Genomic DNA, 19,018 nt, shown 5'->3' on the forward strand with positions numbered 1-19,018 from the left:
TACTTTGCATATACCTTTCTTGTTGGGTCTTGTTGATGATCTTCTTTCTTGGGATGAGCAGGCGGGTGTGTAGATACAAAACCATACGATACCATATGCAGTATACTATCTATATCTGATGCCAACAATGGAGATCAAAGCTGGGTTGGACGCCTATATCTCCGCTACAGTTACTGTAGCTCAATCCAGATTTGACTGTTCCCTGCCTCATTGATCATCGCTGCGTAATCCTGCTCTTGAACTTTCAAAGGCACTTCACAATGTTGAGGCACGCATGGCCTAATACTTCCTCAAAACGCCAGCCCCCTTCTCGGGACGGAAACCCACCTGCCAGCTTATTACATATGAGGAGGGTGGGTGTGACCAGGCGAAGAGATCCAGGGGAGGAACGTATATGTTGGCTCTGACTAGTCGTATTTGTAAAGGACCTGATAAATTTCTTGTCCGATCGGGCGGCATCTTCTTGGAGATTCATTCACCATCTCCTAAGAGCCTAGATTGTGGAGTGTTTGAGACGAGCTTGCTGTACCAGACGGCCTGGCCGATTGTTTGAGCACGACACTTCACATCGGACCACATCACAGACGATATAGCTCAGAAGCATGCACGCAGATTCATGTTCGGGTATAAGCAACCGCGTTGAAGCAGCCATAGCCATCTAATAACACGAAGAACAAGGTGTACGTAGCCCAAACTCCCCTCTCCCGGTACCGAATTTGGTAAGTTGATGACCAAAACACCCATTGATGCAAACGCCTGATGAAATGACTTGCACGATGAGTGATTTTCCGATTCCCGTTTTTTGCTTCCCATGCATTCCGATTCGTTGAGATCGCTGTCCCTGAGCACCCTGTTTCTAGATGCGTACCATGAATAAAAAAGAGATAAGGAAGTGAACGGCCGGTAGGGGTCCGTCTATGTGTTGTTGAACATTGGGCACTCGTCACATGGCACCCTGTATATCATATCTTCACCCAACACCGCCGCGGGCTGTGGTTGTGGGCTACTTAGATGCCAGCATCCATCCTCCAGCCCTCAACGGGGAGCGGGAAGGTGTGGCACCAGTCCGATATCTCCTTCTTGAGCTCGTTGATCCGGGAGACTTCTCCGCTAGCGACCTTGAACTTGAAGTCCTTGAGCTTGTTGGCCTCCTTGGGCAGCGCGGCCTGTACCTCTTTACAAAGCTTGATGCTCTCGTCAATGTAGACAGCCACGCGCTCAAAGTCGGCTTCACCGAAGCCGCGGCTGGTCATAGCCGGTGTACCGATACGAAGACCGCCAGGGGTGAGAGCGCTCTTGTCGCCGGGCACGCTGTTCTTGTTGCAGGCAATGTTAATCTGCTCAAGAACAGCCTCGACACGGGCGCCATCGAGGCTGAGTGGGCGGAGGTCGAGCAGCACCATGTGCGAGTCAGTGCCGTCCGACACGAGCTTGTGGCCGAGCTCCTTGAACTTCTTCTCCAGAGCCTTGGCGTTGGCGACCACCTTCTGTTGGTACTCCTTAAACTCAGGACTGGCAGCCTGCTTGAGCGCGACCGCAAGGGCGGTGATGGTATGGTTGTGGGGACCGCCCTGGTGTCCGGGGAAGACGGAAAAGTTGATCTTGTCCTCCAGATCGTAGAGGGTCTCCTTGCCAGTCTTGGCGTCAACAGAGCGGACGCCCTTGCGGAAAAAGATCATGGCGCCACGGGGGCCACGGAGCGACTTATGGGTGGTGGTGGTGACAACATCGGCATAGTGGAAGGGCGAGGGGATGACCTCAGCAGCAACAAGGCCAGAGATGTGAGCAATGTCAACCACCAGGTAGGCACCAACCGAGTCGGCAATTTTCCGCATCCGCTCGTAATCAATGAGGCGGCAGTAGGCCGAGGTACCAGCAACGAGGATCTTAGGGCGGAATAGCTGGGCATTCCTCTCTAGCTCGTCGTAGTCAATGATGCCGGTGTCGAGATTGACACGGTACGGCATGGTCTCGAAGTACGTCGAGACGGCCGAGATCCTTCAGAGCGTGTTAGCGATTGCGGGCCTCTAATGATCCATCAAAGCTACTTACTTCCGCTGCGGCGTCTGGTAGCCGTGGCTGAGATGGCCACCGTGGGGGAGATCCAAGCCCATCAGCCTGCCATGGGGGGGCATGATGGCCTGGTAGACCTGGAGATTGGCAGGGCTGCCGCTCAAGCACTGGACGTTGACCCCCCACTTAGCACCGTCGAGGTGGAAGGCTTCGAGGGCACGCTTTTGGCAGAGAAGCTCAATTTGGTCAATGTGCTGGTTGCCGCCATAGTACCGAGCGCCAGGATAGCCCTCAGAGTACTTGTTGGACATGGGGGAGCCGAGGGCATCGAAGACAGCGCGGGACGTGACATTTTCGGAGGCAATGAGGATGATGGACTCGCGTTGCCGCTGGATCTCGTGTTTCTGGGGGATGTGTTAGTTGGGAAGCCACATATGACTTGGACAGACAGGAAGTGCTCACCATAATCTCAGCGACTTCGGGGTCAGATTCGACCAGCGACTTCTCGAGCATCTACAGGCGGTGAGTCAGAACATTTGGCAATCTTGCCATTGGTCTTGGGGGGGGTTATCGGACCTCCTTGTGAGTCTGAGGCAGCGCATACGTCGCGCCCTGCGTATTGTTGGCAGCCATTGTGATAGGTTACGCAGGTGGTGAGTGGTGGGTGGTGAGTATGACAACTGATCGGAGAGAGGGAGAATCTGATAGACGGAGGGTGGTTTTGTAGGTAGGGAAAGTCTGAGTTGCCCCGGAATGGAGGGGAATCGGAGCCAGAGAAAAATTGAGGACCCCGCAGTCACTTGTCCGCGACAATGAGGGACCAGGACCGGTTGCCAAGATTCTTGCCAATCCAGTGAATTCAAATATCGCGACGCCATGCAGTTACCCGGCTCAGATCTCAGCGATCTCGGTGCCACCGGCATGCAAGGTCACGTGCTAGCTTGCACGGCGCAGTGCCCCACAAGTTGCCAGAAGCAGCCTTAGCACAATCTAAGGTAGCCTCGCGCTGGCTTTTCAGTTTGTAACCAACTCTGGAAACGACAAGCCGTCTGACTTCCTCCTCGCCAGCTGCTGCATTGAGGAGATATCATCGGATGTGACATGCTGATTCACGGCCCGGCTGAAACTGACCTTGGCCATTGTCTAGCCATTGCGTGCAGCCGTTTTGGATGAAGTTTCTCCACCCAGCGTGCCGACCCGCCGACGACGAAAGTTTTTGGAGTTGCAAGCGACAGTACCACGCAGCAGCGTCCTCCCTTTCGCGGACGCGAATCGCGCGACGGACTTAACTCAACCTCGACGCCAACCCATCCCACTTTCCAGGGTCCCAACCTCGACGGCCCGTTCGCAAGCTCCCCGCCTACTATGGCTTCACCCGCAGTTCTCGCCCCCCAGGCCAACGGCGTCGCATCTCTGTCGCGTCCAGACTCGCCCGCCTCAATCAATTCCTCCACCAAGCGGAAGCGCGAGGCGACCGACGATAACGAACCCGATCTCAATCGCAACGAACAGCTCAAGCGGCCCATTAATGGCCTGCAAACCTCGTCGGACAGCAAATCGCTTATCCGCGATTTTTTCGATGTTTTAGAAAGGTATGCGCGGCGTCCTCAATCCATTTGTCGCATCGATCTCTCAGCTGCACCCGCCGGGGCCTGGGCCCGTTCATCCATCCCTATTCCGATACTAACTGCGTCCGCCGTAGCTACGACACCAATAACCCTTCAGTCCTCAAGCGCCCCCTCCCCGATTCTCTTCCCGATGGCGAGCCTAGCTTGAAGCGAACAAAGTCGGAAGAAAGCAGCAAGCCGGTGACCATCGCCGACAAGGTGTTGCAAGGGGATTATGTCGTCCTAGATGATCTGGTTTCCGACGTGGTCCGCGCCGCAGATTCTCAGATCAAAGAATTCCAAACTGCAGGCACTTCGGGCGATGGCAGCCTCATCTCGAGAACGGCCACCTTCAAGCGCAACGCACTGGAGCTCTATAGAAGAGAGCTGGCATACCCAAACGTGGCACGGTCGACTTCCGGAAACCCCGCTGCTAGTCAAGGGCAATCTTCCAGTGCAGGTGGTCTGGCTTTATCAACAGTCGGTACTGCCCCAACACTGAGACCTCTGTACACCAGCCTGCAGCGGGATGCACCCCCGAAATCTCTTACCCAGGCTACCCTGCCGAAGGGTGTCACCATCGCGAAGATTCCGCCGGACGCTCCCGTGTCGGGTGAGAAGGCCGGCCGCTCCCTGACGCTAGGAGAGCTCTTTCCGTCCCCTCGAAATCTACCTCCTCTGCAGCCGCCCAAGGCGCCCAAAACCACCACCAAAAGTAACGTCTTGAGTTTTTACCACCCTGAACTGGCTGAGAAGTCGAAATATCGCTCTGGGAGTTACTTCTCTCAAGTCATCTCCGCCGGTCAATGGCTGGACTATAGCAATGCCACCCCAACGAACCACGCCAAAACCAAACAACGCGAGCGGGCTCAGAGTTTGGCAGGCCTCAAGCCGTCCACGACTGAACTTGAGATGTCAGAGATGGAGGCTCTGTTCCGGGGTGCATTTTCCACCTTTGCCCCTTGCAAGGACGACTCGGCGGCCATTGTCCCGTCGGGCCAAGTGAGCCGCATATGGTGGCAGCGTGTCGGACGACGAAACTTCGCCAAAATGGCGCAAGCGGAGGAGCCCGAGTATGAGCAGGAAGACGGCATAGCCGCTGATTCGGCGGTGGCCATGGAAATTGATGAAGAGCGTGTGAAGGATGCGATCGAGAACTGGGATGAAACTGCCGTTGACCCTAGCCTGGATCATGCGCTAGGCAAGAAATCCGACCACGAAAAGGAAGTGGACGATTTACTTGAAGAGGTCTCCGATCTGATCGAGACGCTTGCCTCCTACCAGCGCAACCGCAATCTTACTCTGCCAACGAGCCAAGACCGTTATTCCGCCGACCCGGTCAACGGAGACATGCTACGCAACGGCAACCTCTCTCATCAGCCGAGCGAGGAAGAATTGATGACATACGAAGCACTGAAGGCTCAGCTGGCGCTAATCATTCAGACCTTGCCTCCCTACGCCGTGGCGCGACTGAACTCGGACAAGCTTGCGGAGCTAGCCGTGAGCACCAAGATTGAGATTCGGTCTGACGAATACCGGGGAGTCATGGAAGAGGATGAGCCGGCACGGCTTACACGGTTGGCCGCACAGGCCGCGGCAACGTCGAATCAACGTCAAGCGCACAGGACGCCTAGCGTTTCTAGTACATACGCCAATCACCAGTATGCAGGGCAGTTCACACCATCGGCGCGTCCCGTCGGAAATGCTGCGCATTTCCCCCAGACGCCCGTCCGTCCGCAAGCAAATATGTACCGGGCGCCATCTAGCGTACCTATTCCTCAGGCACACCACGTCCAGCCCCGAACGATGCCTCAGACTCAGTTCAGGCCAGGGTATGCACCACAGCTAGCCAAAGCTCATGGCCCATACGGCCATTCCAACATCCACCAGCAATATATTGCTAGTCCTTCACAGCCAAGAAATTCTCTCGGGCAGGCTGGCACTCCCATTCCACGCTTGCCACAGGGCTATCCTGCTGGCTACCAGCAGCATCAGCAGATTGTTCCACAGCACGGGCAGCCCTCTCCTGTCCCGCAGCATGCCGCGCACCCGCCTGTAGTGCAACACCAGCCTCAACACGGTCAGCAGCCGCCTTACTCGCCGTACACCAATGGCGGTCAGATGCCGCGGACCATATCGCCGCAAGTCCAGCAAGCACACGTGTATAGTCAGTCGCCCGCACCACCTCAACAGGCGCAGCAAATGTCGCGTCCACCTTATGGGAGTCCGGGTCCTGGGATGCCACATAATCAAGTTCCGCGTCAGTACGGCGGCGCTGGCTCACCAGGTCCAGGCATGATGGCGGGACCAGGACAGAGACCACCATCGACCCTCACCGGATTCGCGACGGTCATGCCCGAGGTTCAGCAACGGCAGGTTATGGAGCAAGCACGTGCTCGGGCTGACGCTGAGCAGCGCGCGAGCGGACATATTGGCAAGGTAGCGCAGGGCGAGGTTGTCGGGCTGGCGGGCATCGGACTAGCAGGCCATATGGACGTGCACAAAGTGGCTGCCGCAAAGATGCAGCAGATGGGCAACCATAACAACCACGCTCCCTCGGCGGGTCCCAATAAGGGTCCGATGAACGGCGCCGTTCCACAACCACCACCCGGCGGGGTGAACAGTCCTAGGCCAATGCAGGCTGCGCCGGCGTCGGGGACCGCGAGTCCTGCTCCGTCCGTGCAGGGATTGAATAAACCTAGCGCATGAGGATTGTGTTTGAGGCTGTATCAAGTCGCGGGTGTGCAAACCTAGGACCGCGGCTGTGTATCTGAAGAAAGATATGGAAAACCTGGGTTAAGGCCTTAAGAGGCAGGCACCGCTTTTCGTTGTACTAAGAAGAGACAATTCCTGCCCACCCATCTCAGATACGTCTCTTTAGATGAAAAGGAAAAGGAGGGAGTGAGGCGTTGCCAGACGAAGAGAGACTGAGCCACCGGGAGAGGGCGGGGGACGCTCCGAATGATCTAATGGGAGTGATCGGTACTAGGGGTGGAACGGACGGGATGGGGAGCCCAACCAGATGGAGTTACAGCTGCCTTTGTTTGACCTTTTGAATTGAGGTCTAATTGATCGGTCGAAGCTGGAGTCCCTCGAGTCAAGAGCTGCAGACAGAGAGGCCAGCCTGTCCCTAAGTCAGTTATGTATGTGTGCTTCGCGCGGGGTTAGGTGGGCGGGCGAATTGGGATAGGGGGCTACTATGGAGTTTAGACAGTGTCTGGTATGTACTAAGTGTATTCCCCGCGTGTCTCGGTTTCTTGACTTCGTCCTGCTTTGCCGTGTAGGTACTTACCGCCGACTTGTTGAGTGAGGTGATGAAGTTCGACTTGGGCCATTCTTCCAAGCCCTGTCTGTTCACCTATCCAACTTGTGCCTACCTACCCGCGTACATGTGCGCTCACTCCTATCGCTTAGGCGTGGAAGGTAACCGGTTGGTTCGGACACTGAAGTACGGTAGGCTTAGGAAGTTGGATACTCGATAGATGACCGCAAGACTCAGGCGCCTGCTACCTGAGTCTCCATCCCTGCCAACCGACTGGCTGGCAGGCTTGGTTCCTCATTGTCATACTTAGAGAGTGGTCACTAAAGATCAGAACAGCTGGCTTCTAAGCACGTCTGAGAGCTAGACTAGTAGGGCATATATCGCCCTTTTATCAGAGCCTCCGTTCTGGGTTTCCAACCCCAAGATAAAGGTTGGTTCGGTGTCAATATTGTGAGTTGGGTATCATTTCGATCCGCTATCCAGCGCATCACAGTCCGTACTGTACAACACTTATCGTTTCGCAACGACGTCGGGCCTGTCTCCTGACTTCCGCATATCTGCCCTCAAGGCGCGCAACTCAACAAGCAGGTCGTCTTGGAATGCGTCATACCTCTCCATGTATAACCTCCTTAACTCAAACACCACCTCGATGGCAATGAGGACGATGATGATCCACTCGAGCCGCGTGCTGTGTTGCTCACTCGACATCTTCTCGCTGATGTCGAGCACGCCCTGCGCCACGTTGACCACTTCCTGCGCGTACGTCATCTTGTCGTTGAGTGTCTTGATGCGGACGCCGACGTCGAGCGCTTTGCCGATCTTGGAGTAGTACGTTTCCAGCTTCTCCTCGCTGTCCCAGAATATGTCGGGGAGCGCGTCCGTCAGGTCGTTGTAGTGGTTCAGCTGGCTGCGCAGGTTCAGCAGCTCGCCCGCCTTCTGTAGGATCAGTTCCCGCGATAGCGGCGCCCGCAGGCCCTGCGACAGCCGGTCTGGTATGTGCCGCGTGCTCTCGAGATAGCGCGTTAGCGAGCTCTCGAGTACCGCCAGCTTGGTGCTGCGGGCGAGACCGGAGGAGAATGCGATCTTAGCGAGGGTTGTGTCGAGCCGGTCGCCGGCGTCCACCTCGCGACGAGTTCCAAGCACAACCACGGCTCCGCTTACCCGGCTTTCCTCCTGTTCCGGGTCGACCAAGAACTCGAGGTCCTCTACCTCCTTCTCTTCAACGAAGGGGATCTCGGCGGCGGGGAGCAGATGCTTGGTGGCCAGGGTGTTGACCACATCGGAGGGTAGCGCCCAGGTCACGACGGTGCCCGAGGGAAATACGAATATATCGGCATTGTTAAGCCCCCGGGCATGGACCACCTCATGCGCCTCGAAGCCAGTGCCGTCCGGGTCGAGCGAGAAGCCGTGGCTGCGGAGGATGCCCTCCACCTTGTCCATGTCGAAGGATTCGGCAATGCACACGGCACTGATCGTAGAGCTGCCATCCGGGCCGGCGGGAGTCTCTGGGGCAGGCGGGGATTGTTTGCCGGGCACGCCTTTCTGGGCCACAATGGCCACGCGGTGGAGGGAGTTCTTCAGCGTCGGCTTGCGCTTCTTCTGTGCCGACGATAATTGCTTCGCCGTGCTGCTCGACTTGTCGCCTTCAGCTCTCTTCTCCGCCGTAGGCGTGCGAGATGGCTCGCCGCCATCTTGCTGCATCAGGACATTGGAGGTGAAAAAGTTGCGCCGGCGAGGGAGACAGGCGGTCGGCGTGGGGTGGACGCATCGCTGGCGGGGGATGCGCGACGATGCCGGGCTGCGGACGGATGCGCTGACCGTGCGCGCGGCGGGCCCGATATTCGGCAGAAGCGGTCTCATGGCGGCGCCATTGAAGGGTGATTGACTTCAAAAGTCAATCACTAGATCGAGCCTCCTGTGGTGGAGAGGCAATGCGCCTGTTCTCATGTGTTGAGGTTGAGTCTTACGATCGTCGGTTTGCCTCCGCCGCAAGTAGTTGTGAAAAAAGTGCGTTGTGTCGTCAGAGCCTTCGTGTATTACGTCGGCCTTGTATGACATTACGCACCAGATTCCGTTATTGCCCCGTACCGGATCGTGTCATTACCGTTTGCGGCTGTAAGTTACTATGCTGCTCATCTGGAGCTTCCAAGTCTTTACCCAACTGCCTTGCCTGGAGCTCCACTTCGACGACCTGGAACTGGGAACAACGTCGGGTATGATACACTTTGGCGGGCCACACTCTCTCGCGACATGCAAATCTCCTGACTGGTGAGATGAACAATGGAGTACTACGATATCCGCGTCGAGGACTATCTAGACGACAAGCTGCAGTCTACAACGGACTTTGAGCACCTAGACACGTTGCTAAGTAGCGTCGAGCACCAGCGCAGCCAGCTGCAATCCCAGCTCGACGATGCCACGCGCGAGCTCGATGAGGCGCGGAGGTCCGCCGAAGGCCACAATGCCTCCCTCCTGGCCCAGATCGACGAGTTTCAGACGCTCCAGAAAAGCATCGACGTCCGCCTGCAAATCATCGCCGAGTCCGATGCGCCCGACGAAGCCATCCGCCGCCTCGAGCCCCCCATGAAGCAGCTCCACAAGGTCGACCTCGCCTACCGCTACCTGCTGTTGTTGCAAGACGTCGAGGGTCTGCGCCAGGCTGCCCGCTCCTATCTGCCACAGGATCCAAAGGCCGCGCTGGAGCCCTACACAAAGTTGAAGCAGCTGTCCCTGCGGCTGAAGGAGCTTCAACAGCAGGCGGACGGCGCTGCGGTACACCTTGTCGCGCACGTCGAATCGGTGGCAGAGAGGCTGTGGGATGAGATGAAAAAGACCATGTGGGACGAGCTAGAGGCGGTACTGGCGAAGCGCGGGTGGCCAAGCGTCGACCCGGGCTCCGAGGCGGACGAGGAGTGGCTCCAGTGCTTTGAGAAGCTCCTCGACTTGCAAGCGCCGGAGGTCTTGTACTCGCCCAGCCTCGTCAGTCTTCTTCCCATGGATGTCATGGCGCAAATATTTGTCAAGGAATTCCGCTTCCACTTTATGGGCGACAAGCCAACGAGCAGTCCGCAGGCCATTGGCGCATACTGTTTCCCCTGGTTTCTGAGTCTGATCGAGAAGTGGGAGTCCTTCTTGAGGGACAACTTTGGACCGATCCTCGCGTCCAGGTTCGGCGATACTGCCGTCTCTGACAAGATGGTGTATATGGACCCTATTTGTGCGTTCATGACGTCGATGCTACCCGTCGTGAGGGAGAAGATCGCTGCCACAATTACGGAGACAACCGGGGACACGGTCTTCCTTAGCAGCTTACTGGCCCAACTAATGACGTTTGACGAAAGGCTAAGATCCGGATTCGCCTATGATGGGGGCAATGCCGAAGAAGGCTGGGATGGTCTGACATCGGAAGTCCTCAGTAAGCACTTCCGAATGTGGTTGGAGGCAGAAAAGAAGTTTGCTCTGGAGCGGTACCAGGCCATCATGGCGGCGCCAGACGCAAGACACATCGACTACGAGTTTGCCGCATCGGGAAAGACCAAGCCCACGTTTGCTGCGGTCCGAGTCGTAGACCTGCTACGGTCCGTCACGACGCAGTATGCACGGGTGAGGCGATTCTCGCATAAGCTCCGCTTCCTCATAGACATCCAGCTTAACATACTGGATGAATACCACGATTATCTTAGGGGAACGCTAGAGGCGTATCTGAGTATTACCTCGACTGTTGGCAGAGCCTTCGGTGTGACAAAAGAGCAGCTGGCTGCTTTGGAAGGCACCGGGGCGCTTGAAACGCTCTGCAAGGTATATGGGAGCGCCGATCATATTGTCAACACTCTGAAAGATTGGAGCAACGAAGAGGTGAGGAGCATCGCTCTCCAAGGCTATTTGTCTGCTGACCCTTGCCAGTTCTTCGTCGCGCTGTGGGAGCAGCTCCAAGCAAGAGCCAAGATCACCGAGGATCAAAGCAATCTTGTCGGCGGCATGAGTTACGAGCACGTTAGGGACAGAACTTCGTCAACTGTCGGTACCGCTGACGACAGTGGCGTCCTCTTCGATGAGACCATTGCCGCGTACGGCCAGAGGCGGAAGCGGGCCGAAGAGTTTCTGTCGGAGGCACTCATCGAGTCCCAGCGGAAGACTTTCAAGGCATATCTCCACCGACCACAGTGGAGCACCATTGCCGATGATACTGCCCCAGGCGATCTAGCCGTGACTGCTGAGTTGGATGAGCCGCTGAGGGTGAGTCAGAGATCCCCTGGTCCTCTAGTCCGTAGCCAGCTGACCCTGAGATCAAAGATTCTGAAACGAGATCTGGACTTCCTCTTTCGCGTTCTCGGAACAGCCGTCTTCCGCCGCGTCTGGCGTGAGGCACTAGAAAAGCTGAACAATACGCTGTGGAGCGACGTGTTGATGGGCCAGAAGTTCACTGCGTCCGGGGCAGCCCAGTTCATGCGCGACGTGCAAGCGATCTCGGTGCTCGTCGAGCGCTTCATCCCCGACGGTTCCAGCTCGCTCGGCAGCCTCAGCGATGCCCTCCGGCTACTGAACTTGCCCACGGAGGCTCCGGAGGGCGCCATGTCTCTCAAGCGGGCCACAGACATGGTATTCACCGACAACAACGAGGCGAAGAAGGTTCTGGATGAACTGGAAATCGACTCGTTGACGCCTGCTAATGCGAGGCACATCCTGCAACGCAGGGTGGAAAACGCCGAATGAAGCGCTATGTAGTCCAAATCTAAGGCCCAGATGAGCTTCCGGTGATGAATCCTTCAACTCCCCTACCGGGATTCGCCCCGTCTTTTTCTACTATCTCCGCAGCGTCCGTTGAGGTGACTGTCTTGCGGAACCCGTTGCAGACCCGTCTTCATGTCTATGTGATCCGAGGCTTGCCTAACACGTCCGGCCGGCATCATGGTTCGAGTATCGCCATCCATTGGCTCTTCCTCCCCTCAGTTGATCGCCCGCATGGTCATCTCCACCACGGCAAACGTCCCCGCGCTCACGGGCATCGCCCTCAGCAACGTCGGCCCGATCCCCTTCCAGAACCCTCTCATTCCCTCCGCCTGCCACGTCTGCCTGAAGCAGTCCCGCATCGTCTTATACCTCTGCTGCTCCCCAAACCCGTCCGTCTGCATCTTGCTCTTGACCACATCGAACGGATAGCTGCCCAACCACAGCGCCTCTCCGGCCAGCCCGCCGTAAAACGCCACCTTGTAACTCGGAACGTCCTTCCGCTCGATCTTATTCCTCGTCGCATCGGCATTCATGAGCCACTCAAAAGCGAGGAACCACACCCCGTACGCCTGTGCCTCCCGGAGCAGCGTGATCGCCGTGCCCCGGTACACCCCGCCCCCAACCCCTCCCTGTGCGGACAGCTTGCGCACGCAGTCCCACGGCCCGTTATATAACCTGGCCGCGCCGTGCGGCTGGGTCTGCAGCCGGATGCGCACGTGCTCGATCGGGCACGACAGCACTGTGTTGGCGATGCCCGCGAAGGCGCCCGCGGCGTAGTACTCGCCGTATCCTAGCCCCTTTCCCCGTTCCTTGCGTTGCTCCAACCATCGGCGGGCCGAGTGGAACGCGCCGAACTGGATGGACACGCACGCGCCGATGCCCAGTAGCGGGGTGAGCGTGCCCTTGTAGAAGGCTAGGGGCCCTTCGTGCCGCCAGATCGAGGTCGCTGCGGAGAAGGCGGAGGGGTAGGTGGTAGAGGTTTGGAGGCGGACTTTTACGATGTCGAAGGGTTGGCCTTGTAGGGGGTGAATTCGGAATTTAGTTACAGTGAAATTCCAAGCACCAGTTTGCGTGACAACTCCAGAGGGAAAGTGGAGGTGGTGAATTGTCCGGACATACCGATGAGGACCTGTGCGATACCCCCCGCTGCGCCGGAAAACAGATCCTTTGCTGTCTGCGCTGCCGAGGAAGACCCGGAGCCCTCCCAGGCTTCGACGTCGGCTGCTGAGTCGGCCATCGTCTGCTGTCTTCGTGTCTGTCGGCGACGGCGTGCACCCCCAGACAAACAACCCCTCAACGCCCGATTACCGTCCTTGCACAAGCTCCGAGCCAGTAGTAGTAGGTATGTCACCAACCAGGCAGCGGTCTGTGAGTGGTGAGAGCAAATTGATCGTCTCAATAAGTCAAACCCGCCTTATTGCTGTGACTGACCGTCCCCAGAGAGTCAAAACCTGGGCGGGACGGAAATCGGTGCCGGTGTCGGCTCGCCTATCCCCGGCTTTGTCATTCAATGCCTGTTTGACCGGCGACATGCGGGGCCGCTGCACGAGCCCCACCAGTCTCCGGAACTTAATAAAGTCGCATCAAGGGGATAGTTACATGACATGCTTAGGACCATTCTTTGTTGCATATCTCATTATCCAGCATATAAGCCCAACCAGCATAACGTCACCTACATAGATCCGGGCCGTGCATGGATCCGGGCCAGGCAATTCGGCTAATTTAGGGGCACCATAACACCATGCCCACCATCACCAACATGATCACAACTGGGTCAAAAAATTGAAGCTATTCACAAGCCGACGACAGTGCCATGGCCAGAAAACAATGGGGGTCTGGAAAACACATGCAAATCCACCTACTTGAACACATCTGGGCCCATTTTGTAGTCCTTCCAAACACCCTTCGCAAAGCCCACTACCCCTCTTAATGCTATACGACGTTCCTTTTCCCTGGCTTCCACGGCTTCCTTAGCCTACCTTTCACTTATGCGAGCCCGGATGTCTTCCACAGTCAGTACCCGGGCCTCACCAAAGTGCTTCCTCGAGGACCTTTTCCGGCTCTCGAACCTCTTTTTCACTACTTCCTGGGTCAGGGCCCTGAGTGTGGTATTGTCAGCTTGCATAGTTAGGAAGTAGTCTTTTATCCAGGACAGCCTGGCTCTCTTGGGGGTATCACAAATCTGGAACAGTTCCTCCACAACCTGGTTGATCTTTGTAGCCATGTCGCCAGTCACCGGGAGCTCGGCTCGACGGCCCTGTTGATCAGTAATACTGACCATCGCTGGGGTCTTCGGCCGGTCAGAGGTCCTGGGTCTGGGTGCCGTTACGGGTGCCGTTATGGGTGCCGTTGCGGGTGCTGTTGTGGGTGCCGTTGCGGGTGCTGTTGTGGGTGCCGTTGCGGGTGCTGTTGTGGGTGCCGTTGCGGGTGCTGTTGTGGGTGCCGTTGCGGGTGCTGTTGTGGGTGCCGTTGCGGGTGCCGTTGCGGGTGCCGATGTAGGTGCCGGTACCAGTGCCAGTGCCGTTATAGGTGCCTCGGCTGGCCTATGCCGGGCTAGGACCTTCTCTGGGTTGTAAGGTAGTAACCCAGCTCCTCTCCATGCCCCCGGAATGTTCCAGAAAATGCAAGCCCGGGCCTTCTCATAATACCGGAGGAACTGGTGGTTATCTACCTTGACAGTTCCGAACAATGCCCCCTCAGTAACTAACTTGCGGTAAGCCTTAGCCAACGGCCCGAAGACCCCGACATCAAGAGGTTGCAATTCATGTGTCGAGTATGGCGGTAAGCAAAGTGGTATGATGTTGTGCTCCTCGCAGTATTCCACGAACTGGGGTGAAACATGGCTTACATGGCCGTCAAGAATGAGGAGCCGGTATTTACCATGTGTTCGGGGTGCCGTATACTTGTCGAAGTGTCGGATCCATTCTAGAGCAATGTTGCAATCGGTCCAGCCGTTCTCACTAACCCGGATAACAAACTGGGGGTCGAGGTCCTTGGGAATCCACGCTTGTTGAATGCGTTTGCCCTGGAAGATGACGAAGGGTGGAAGGACGTAATTGTTGGCCGAGATGCATTCGATAATAGAGACCCATTCGCGGTTACCGGGTTGAACGACGGTCGGCTTTAATGAATCCCTCGGAACAATGACTTTGTGGTTGTCCCCAATGCCTTTTATGCACCCCTTTTCATCCATGTTGTAGGTGTCGTCGTCAGCGATGTTATAAGCCAACTTGATAGTTTGATATAGCTCGAACCAATGTTGTAATGTGTTGTGATCGACAGCGTCTTTCCTAGCTTGGTCCAATGCCCGGGACCTTCGAGGTTTCAATTCCGGGTGCCGGTTCAGGAAGTTGTAGATCCACCGTTCACCCAAAGGCTGGATGTCTCCCTTAGCCAGCAACAACTGGGCTGCAAGATGTTCTAGTGCCGAGATTGACATTGGCCAGCCCCAGGCATCTAACTTGTAAATGGAATTAACAATGGATTGTTCCTCCTGTGGTGTCAACCGCTGCAAGTGCTGGGCTGCGGCCCGGTGGTTCTGCCGTCGACCGGCATACCGTTCCTGGAGGGTGGTTCGTGGTATGTCAAAGATGTGGGCCGCGTTTCGAACGCTGGGGACCTCCCCGGCTCGCAGGGCTTCAATAGCAGACTGGATGCGTTCTTCCTGGTTGTGGGTACGCTTGCGTGGTGGCTTCTTGAGTGTGGGCTTGGGAGGTTTAGGTTTGGATTGAATGGGGGCCATGGTTGATGCGGTTGGCTGACTGCGGTGACTGCGTTCATGATACGGTTAGTTGACTGCATATGATGCGGTCGGTTGAGTACGTACCATGCAGTCGGTTGACTGCGTCGATTGCAGTGGTGATGTGGTAGTTGACTGCGTGGTGATGCCGTAGGTTGACTGGTATGTGGAAAAGGTTAGCTATTGTCAGAGGAGTTCAAAAAACAGGTCAAACCATGGATTCGTTGGAAAATGCGGTCAAACAGCCTGTTTGATCAAGTTGTTCGTGATGTTCATTGTGGCTGACAGTCGAAATGAATGCAGGCTAGGACCCTGGCCCGGATCCATGCAGGTGACGTTACCTAGGTAGTATTTATTGTACGAGTCGGCTCAGCGAGAGGGACGCTTCGTTTCAGAGGCAGAGACCATAAAACAATTTCTACTTGATGATGAATCCTATGCCTTAGCCGTGCCATGTCTAAAGCGCGCGCTACACTCTCGTAATGTAGTTTCTCTTCTCTCCCTGCGCCTGCACCTGCACCTGCGCCTCAATCTCGATCGCCTCCTTCAGCTTCCCCACGACCTCGGGCTGCCCACCAAAGGCGCGTTCGAGCATCTCATCTAGCTCCCTCTCAATTTTGCCAAGGTTCTTCCCACCCAGCTTATTAGCCCCTCCTCCTCCGACAGCGCGAGCCTCGTTCAGCACCCCAGCCCACCGCCTCGTAAACGCGTAGATACTCTGGCGCAGCAGCCCATCCAACTGCTCACTCGCATCATGCACCTCTGCCCCTCCTCCAGCAGCAGCACCCAGCCTTGTTGTTGTGGCAGGACCGCCACCACCAAGCGCGGGTGTTCCACCAGGAGCGGGTGTGCTTGACCTCGACGTCCAGTACGAGGAGCCCGGAATGTAGGTGGACAGACTTCCGAAGCTGCTCAGCAGGCCGCCGAGCGGGTACTGCTGACGGAATGTGTCCCAGATCTGCGTGAAGTGCTGCAGGTTTCCTGCGCCCAAGTAGGCGCCGGCACCCCCGGTGGAGGCCTGGCCACGCACGTCGCCTATCTCGAGCGTCATGAGCTCGTTTTTGAGAATGAGGAGATTCTTGATCATGAATAGGTCGGGATCTGTGCCATTCTTGGTGGATTTAATCCGGCCTTCGGCGCGCTGGAGCGAGGCGATGGACTCTTTGATGATCTTGAAGATGACGGTGCTGCTGCGTTGCTGAAATTTATCCTGTTAGCACCTGACTTGTCCCTTAGAGTGTATGGACTCTTGACTTACACATCGTTCCTTCGGCATCGATTGGTCAAACATGATAAGAAGCTCGAGGGCCCGTTTGACAGGAGGGAAGGCGTTTGAGGAGATGTCACCGTTGGTTACTGGCTCAATCTTGAGCGCATCAGGACTGACGGTAGCTTTCAATATCGACTTCGCAACCTCGGCCTCGAAAGCGGCGTCGGTAAAGGCCCAGAGATGTTCAGCGAGCAGTCTCGCTGCCAATTCTCGGCAGCGGCTCACGAACGGCGTTTCGTCATCGTCGTATTCGGGGAGCAGGTACTCGTTGGTGATCCACCCAACTAAGTTGCAGATTGTCTGCAGCTCGCTGGACTGAAGGACGGACTGTAGACTTGCGCCGATAGGGGCCACATTCGACCCTGTGAGCACCGAGCGTTGAGACTTGAGAGCCACAAACGCGGACTTCGGGTTCGTTGAGAATTGGGTATCCACGGAAAATATCCGTGTGAAGAGGGACGCCTCGTTATAGGAGCGTTCGAAACATTGCTTGACAAAGTTCCTCGCCGCTGTTTCTACGGACTGCTTGGCCTCCGTCCTGAAGGCATCGAGATCGTGCTGAATGATGGGTTTGATATCCCGCTCTCGGGCAGCCCAGTAAGCGTGGAACAGGTTGGTCGCAGTATTCGCGTAGATGTCAGAATTAGGGATTGATGATGGCTGGCCATCGTGGTCATAGGCACTCCGCACCACGATCTGTACGTTTGGAATCAAGGAGTACGATTCCAGAACCATCTCCTCAAAACGACCGTAGGCGAGGGCGTGGCGGGCCGACTCGGATTGCGTTGCAGCGATCTGCCTCGAGATCTCGGCGGACACTTTGTTCAGGTGGTTAACGAAGCCCACCTCAAGCAGGTGCAATGCTTTGGTGAGTAATGCTTGATACCGCGCAAGGTATGACTCGGCATCCCGGTATGAAGACTATGCCGTGTCAGCCGCATACTGTCAACCGTTGTGGTAGCAAAAAGACTGACATTATTCTTCATGAATTCAATGCAAGAGTCCAAGGTCGACAGAATCTCAGCAAAACTAACTCCTTCGACAAGCCGACCGGCGCCAGGGGCATTGAGTCGGCGTGTTGCGGAGTCGAGGTAGGTGTAATATTGGAGGTCTCTCCCCACGGAGTCTGCGAGTATCTGCAGGCGCTTTTGCTCGGTCAAGAGGCCCTCACATTGTGCCTGGAAGGACGTCGTTTGCTCATCGACTTCCCGGAAGGAATGGGTCAACGACTCGAGAACCTTGAGAGCGGTGTTCGCGTCCGCGATGAGATTGCCGAGGTGCCTCTCCGTCATCTCCAGTTCATCGTAGTACAGCCTTGCAGCTCGTCAGCATGCCAGACAAGTTTGTTGGACTGGACTGAATCTCTCGATTCCCACGCACAGGTGCTCCTGCTGGCTTGCCTGGAGCAACTCCCTCTCCAGCCCATTATCAAGGACCTCCTTTTCTGCCGGCAATCTTGCCGTCACAGAATCTGGGAGAGCCAACGCCTCCCAACCGCGACCGCTTCGCCGCCTCTGACGCTTCTTTCTCGGGGCATGGCTGGGCAGCTGTGACTTTACGATATCATAGAAATCAGAGTAGGACTTCGCCCTCTGTGATAAGGTGGGCTGTGGCGGCGAGTTGGCATCTTCCTGATCTTCAAAGAGTGCAGGGAGAGGTTCGGCAGCATTAAGGCTGTCTGCGGTACCCTGTTGGCACGCGAAGCATATCAGCACCGTTCCGACCAGCGCAGCGACCTAACCCACAAATTGGGTGGAGCGACGCACATTCGGTTGCTGCAGGAGGGATTCTTTCCGTCGATGTCTAATGGGCTGGCTTCCTGAGACGGGCGGCAGCTGTTGGAAATCCGGTACAAAGCTGTACCAGGACTCTTCGTACATTTTAGGAGCTTCCCAGAGGTTTGAACAGTTGAGCGATAGATGGGAATATGAGCTCCGCTCAACCTGCCCTTGCACGGCACGCAGCACGACATCCCTGTCAAGTGGAGGGACACTGTGCGCACAGACCAGCTCTAGAAATGCAGACGTACTGCTAAGCCGTACACCAAACTTGGGTTCAGCGATGCAATACAAACGAGGAGGAAAAGATAAAAGATGGGCAAAAAGAGAGATACAACCATGAAGAGAGAGTGAAGCTAAGAACAAGGACATTGAGAGCAAAGGTAGTAAAAAGAGAATAGTGAATAAGAATTATGATACTATGTTTGAACTTAGCAGCAGCATCTATCCGTGGCGGCAATGCTACGTACGGCTTATTTTGGCCACACGGAACTAGACCTGCCTCGCTGTCTGGAAGGGCCGGGATTGATGCAAATGTGTGAGAAAGCTCATGCTTGCTCCTCATCCACCCAGGTGACCTCACTATTCGAGTTGCCCTCAGTGCAAAAGAGGCACATT

General features: G+C 56.2%; 7 protein-coding genes across 7 annotated transcripts; 2 read left to right on the forward strand and 5 right to left on the reverse strand.

Moving 5' to 3' along the window:
• Positions 1-912: 912 nt before the first annotated feature.
• B0T15DRAFT_210292 (serine hydroxymethyltransferase) lies at positions 913-2,849 on the reverse strand. The gene is made up of 4 exons (XM_062862666.1): positions 2,590-2,849; positions 2,476-2,526; positions 2,053-2,417; positions 913-1,998 (listed from the first exon to the last, which is right to left on the reverse strand). Exons 1-4 carry the CDS (start codon positions 2,644-2,646, stop codon positions 1,008-1,010), a joined length of 1,464 nt encoding a protein of 487 aa, XP_062721579.1. The 5' UTR covers positions 2,647-2,849; the 3' UTR covers positions 913-1,007.
• A 308-nt stretch (positions 2,850-3,157) lies between these two features.
• Positions 3,158-6,574, forward strand: B0T15DRAFT_210345 (uncharacterized protein). Its single transcript, XM_062862667.1, has 2 exons — positions 3,158-3,605; positions 3,716-6,574. Exons 1-2 carry the CDS (start codon positions 3,379-3,381, stop codon positions 6,327-6,329), a joined length of 2,841 nt encoding a protein of 946 aa, XP_062721580.1. The 5' UTR covers positions 3,158-3,378; the 3' UTR covers positions 6,330-6,574.
• A 503-nt stretch (positions 6,575-7,077) lies between these two features.
• B0T15DRAFT_533449 (uncharacterized protein) lies at positions 7,078-8,908 on the reverse strand. The gene has a single exon (XM_062869365.1). It carries the CDS (start codon positions 8,740-8,742, stop codon positions 7,393-7,395), a length of 1,350 nt encoding a protein of 449 aa, XP_062721581.1. The 5' UTR covers positions 8,743-8,908; the 3' UTR covers positions 7,078-7,392.
• Positions 8,909-9,162: 254 nt separating this feature from the next.
• Positions 9,163-11,595, forward strand: B0T15DRAFT_396827 (TIP-1 family-domain-containing protein; the record flags this gene model as incomplete). The annotated part of the gene is made up of 3 exons (XM_062864860.1): positions 9,163-10,737; positions 10,786-11,118; positions 11,176-11,595. 3 exons carry the CDS (start codon positions 9,163-9,165, stop codon positions 11,593-11,595), a joined length of 2,328 nt encoding a protein of 775 aa, XP_062721582.1.
• A 233-nt stretch (positions 11,596-11,828) lies between these two features.
• B0T15DRAFT_567633 (mitochondrial carrier domain-containing protein) lies at positions 11,829-13,136 on the reverse strand (the record flags this gene model as incomplete). Its single annotated transcript, XM_062870731.1, has 2 exons — positions 12,733-13,136; positions 11,829-12,628 (listed from the first exon to the last, which is right to left on the reverse strand). Exons 1-2 carry the CDS (start codon positions 12,848-12,850, stop codon positions 11,829-11,831), a joined length of 918 nt encoding a protein of 305 aa, XP_062721583.1. The 5' UTR covers positions 12,851-13,136.
• A 269-nt stretch (positions 13,137-13,405) lies between these two features.
• On the reverse strand, positions 13,406-13,910 carry B0T15DRAFT_575074 (uncharacterized protein; the record flags this gene model as incomplete). Its single annotated transcript, XM_062870979.1, has 2 exons — positions 13,593-13,910; positions 13,406-13,448 (listed from the first exon to the last, which is right to left on the reverse strand). Exons 1-2 carry the CDS (start codon positions 13,892-13,894, stop codon positions 13,406-13,408), a joined length of 345 nt encoding a protein of 114 aa, XP_062721584.1. The 5' UTR covers positions 13,895-13,910.
• Positions 13,911-15,693: 1,783 nt separating this feature from the next.
• On the reverse strand, positions 15,694-18,579 carry B0T15DRAFT_533456 (Sec34-like family-domain-containing protein). Its single transcript, XM_062869366.1, has 5 exons — positions 18,389-18,579; positions 18,003-18,310; positions 17,597-17,936; positions 16,611-17,543; positions 15,694-16,550 (listed from the first exon to the last, which is right to left on the reverse strand). The coding sequence occupies exons 1-5, from the start codon at positions 18,500-18,502 to the stop codon at positions 15,822-15,824; spliced, it is 2,424 nt and encodes an 807-aa protein (XP_062721585.1). The 5' UTR covers positions 18,503-18,579; the 3' UTR covers positions 15,694-15,821.
• Between the last annotated feature and the right edge of the window lie 439 nt (positions 18,580-19,018).

Source organism: Chaetomium strumarium (assembly GCF_033439665.1).
Source record: "Chaetomium strumarium strain CBS 333.67 chromosome Unknown B0T15scaffold_4, whole genome shotgun sequence".
NCBI lineage: Eukaryota > Fungi > Ascomycota > Sordariomycetes > Sordariales > Chaetomiaceae > Chaetomium > Chaetomium strumarium.

What these genes read in the sequence shown, in the direction of transcription:
- B0T15DRAFT_533456 (XM_062869366.1), bottom strand. Translation starts at nt 18,502, where the DNA reads ATGTACGAAGAGTCCTGGTACAGCTTTGTACCGGATTTCCAACAGCTG. An exon ending in CCCTCCTGCAGCAACCGAAT is followed by an intron (nt 18,311 to 18,388) that starts GTGCGTCGCTCC and finishes GCGTGCCAACAG; the next exon opens with GGTACCGCAGACAGCCTTAA. An exon ending in CGATGCCGAAGGAACGATGT is followed by an intron (nt 16,551 to 16,610) that starts GTAAGTCAAGAG and finishes GATAAATTTCAG; the next exon opens with CAACGCAGCAGCACCGTCAT.
- B0T15DRAFT_210292 (XM_062862666.1), bottom strand. Translation starts at nt 2,646, where the DNA reads ATGGCTGCCAACAATACGCAGGGCGCGACGTATGCGCTGCCTCAGACT. An exon ending in CCGAAGTCGCTGAGATTATG is followed by an intron (nt 2,418 to 2,475) that starts GTGAGCACTTCC and finishes CACATCCCCCAG; the next exon opens with AAACACGAGATCCAGCGGCA. An exon ending in TACCAGACGCCGCAGCGGAA is followed by an intron (nt 1,999 to 2,052) that starts GTAAGTAGCTTT and finishes CACGCTCTGAAG; the next exon opens with GATCTCGGCCGTCTCGACGT.
- B0T15DRAFT_210345 (XM_062862667.1), top strand. Translation starts at nt 3,379, where the DNA reads ATGGCTTCACCCGCAGTTCTCGCCCCCCAGGCCAACGGCGTCGCATCT. An exon ending in TTTTTCGATGTTTTAGAAAG is followed by an intron (nt 3,606 to 3,715) that starts GTATGCGCGGCG and finishes CGTCCGCCGTAG; the next exon opens with CTACGACACCAATAACCCTT.
- B0T15DRAFT_533449 (XM_062869365.1), bottom strand. Translation starts at nt 8,742, where the DNA reads ATGAGACCGCTTCTGCCGAATATCGGGCCCGCCGCGCGCACGGTCAGC.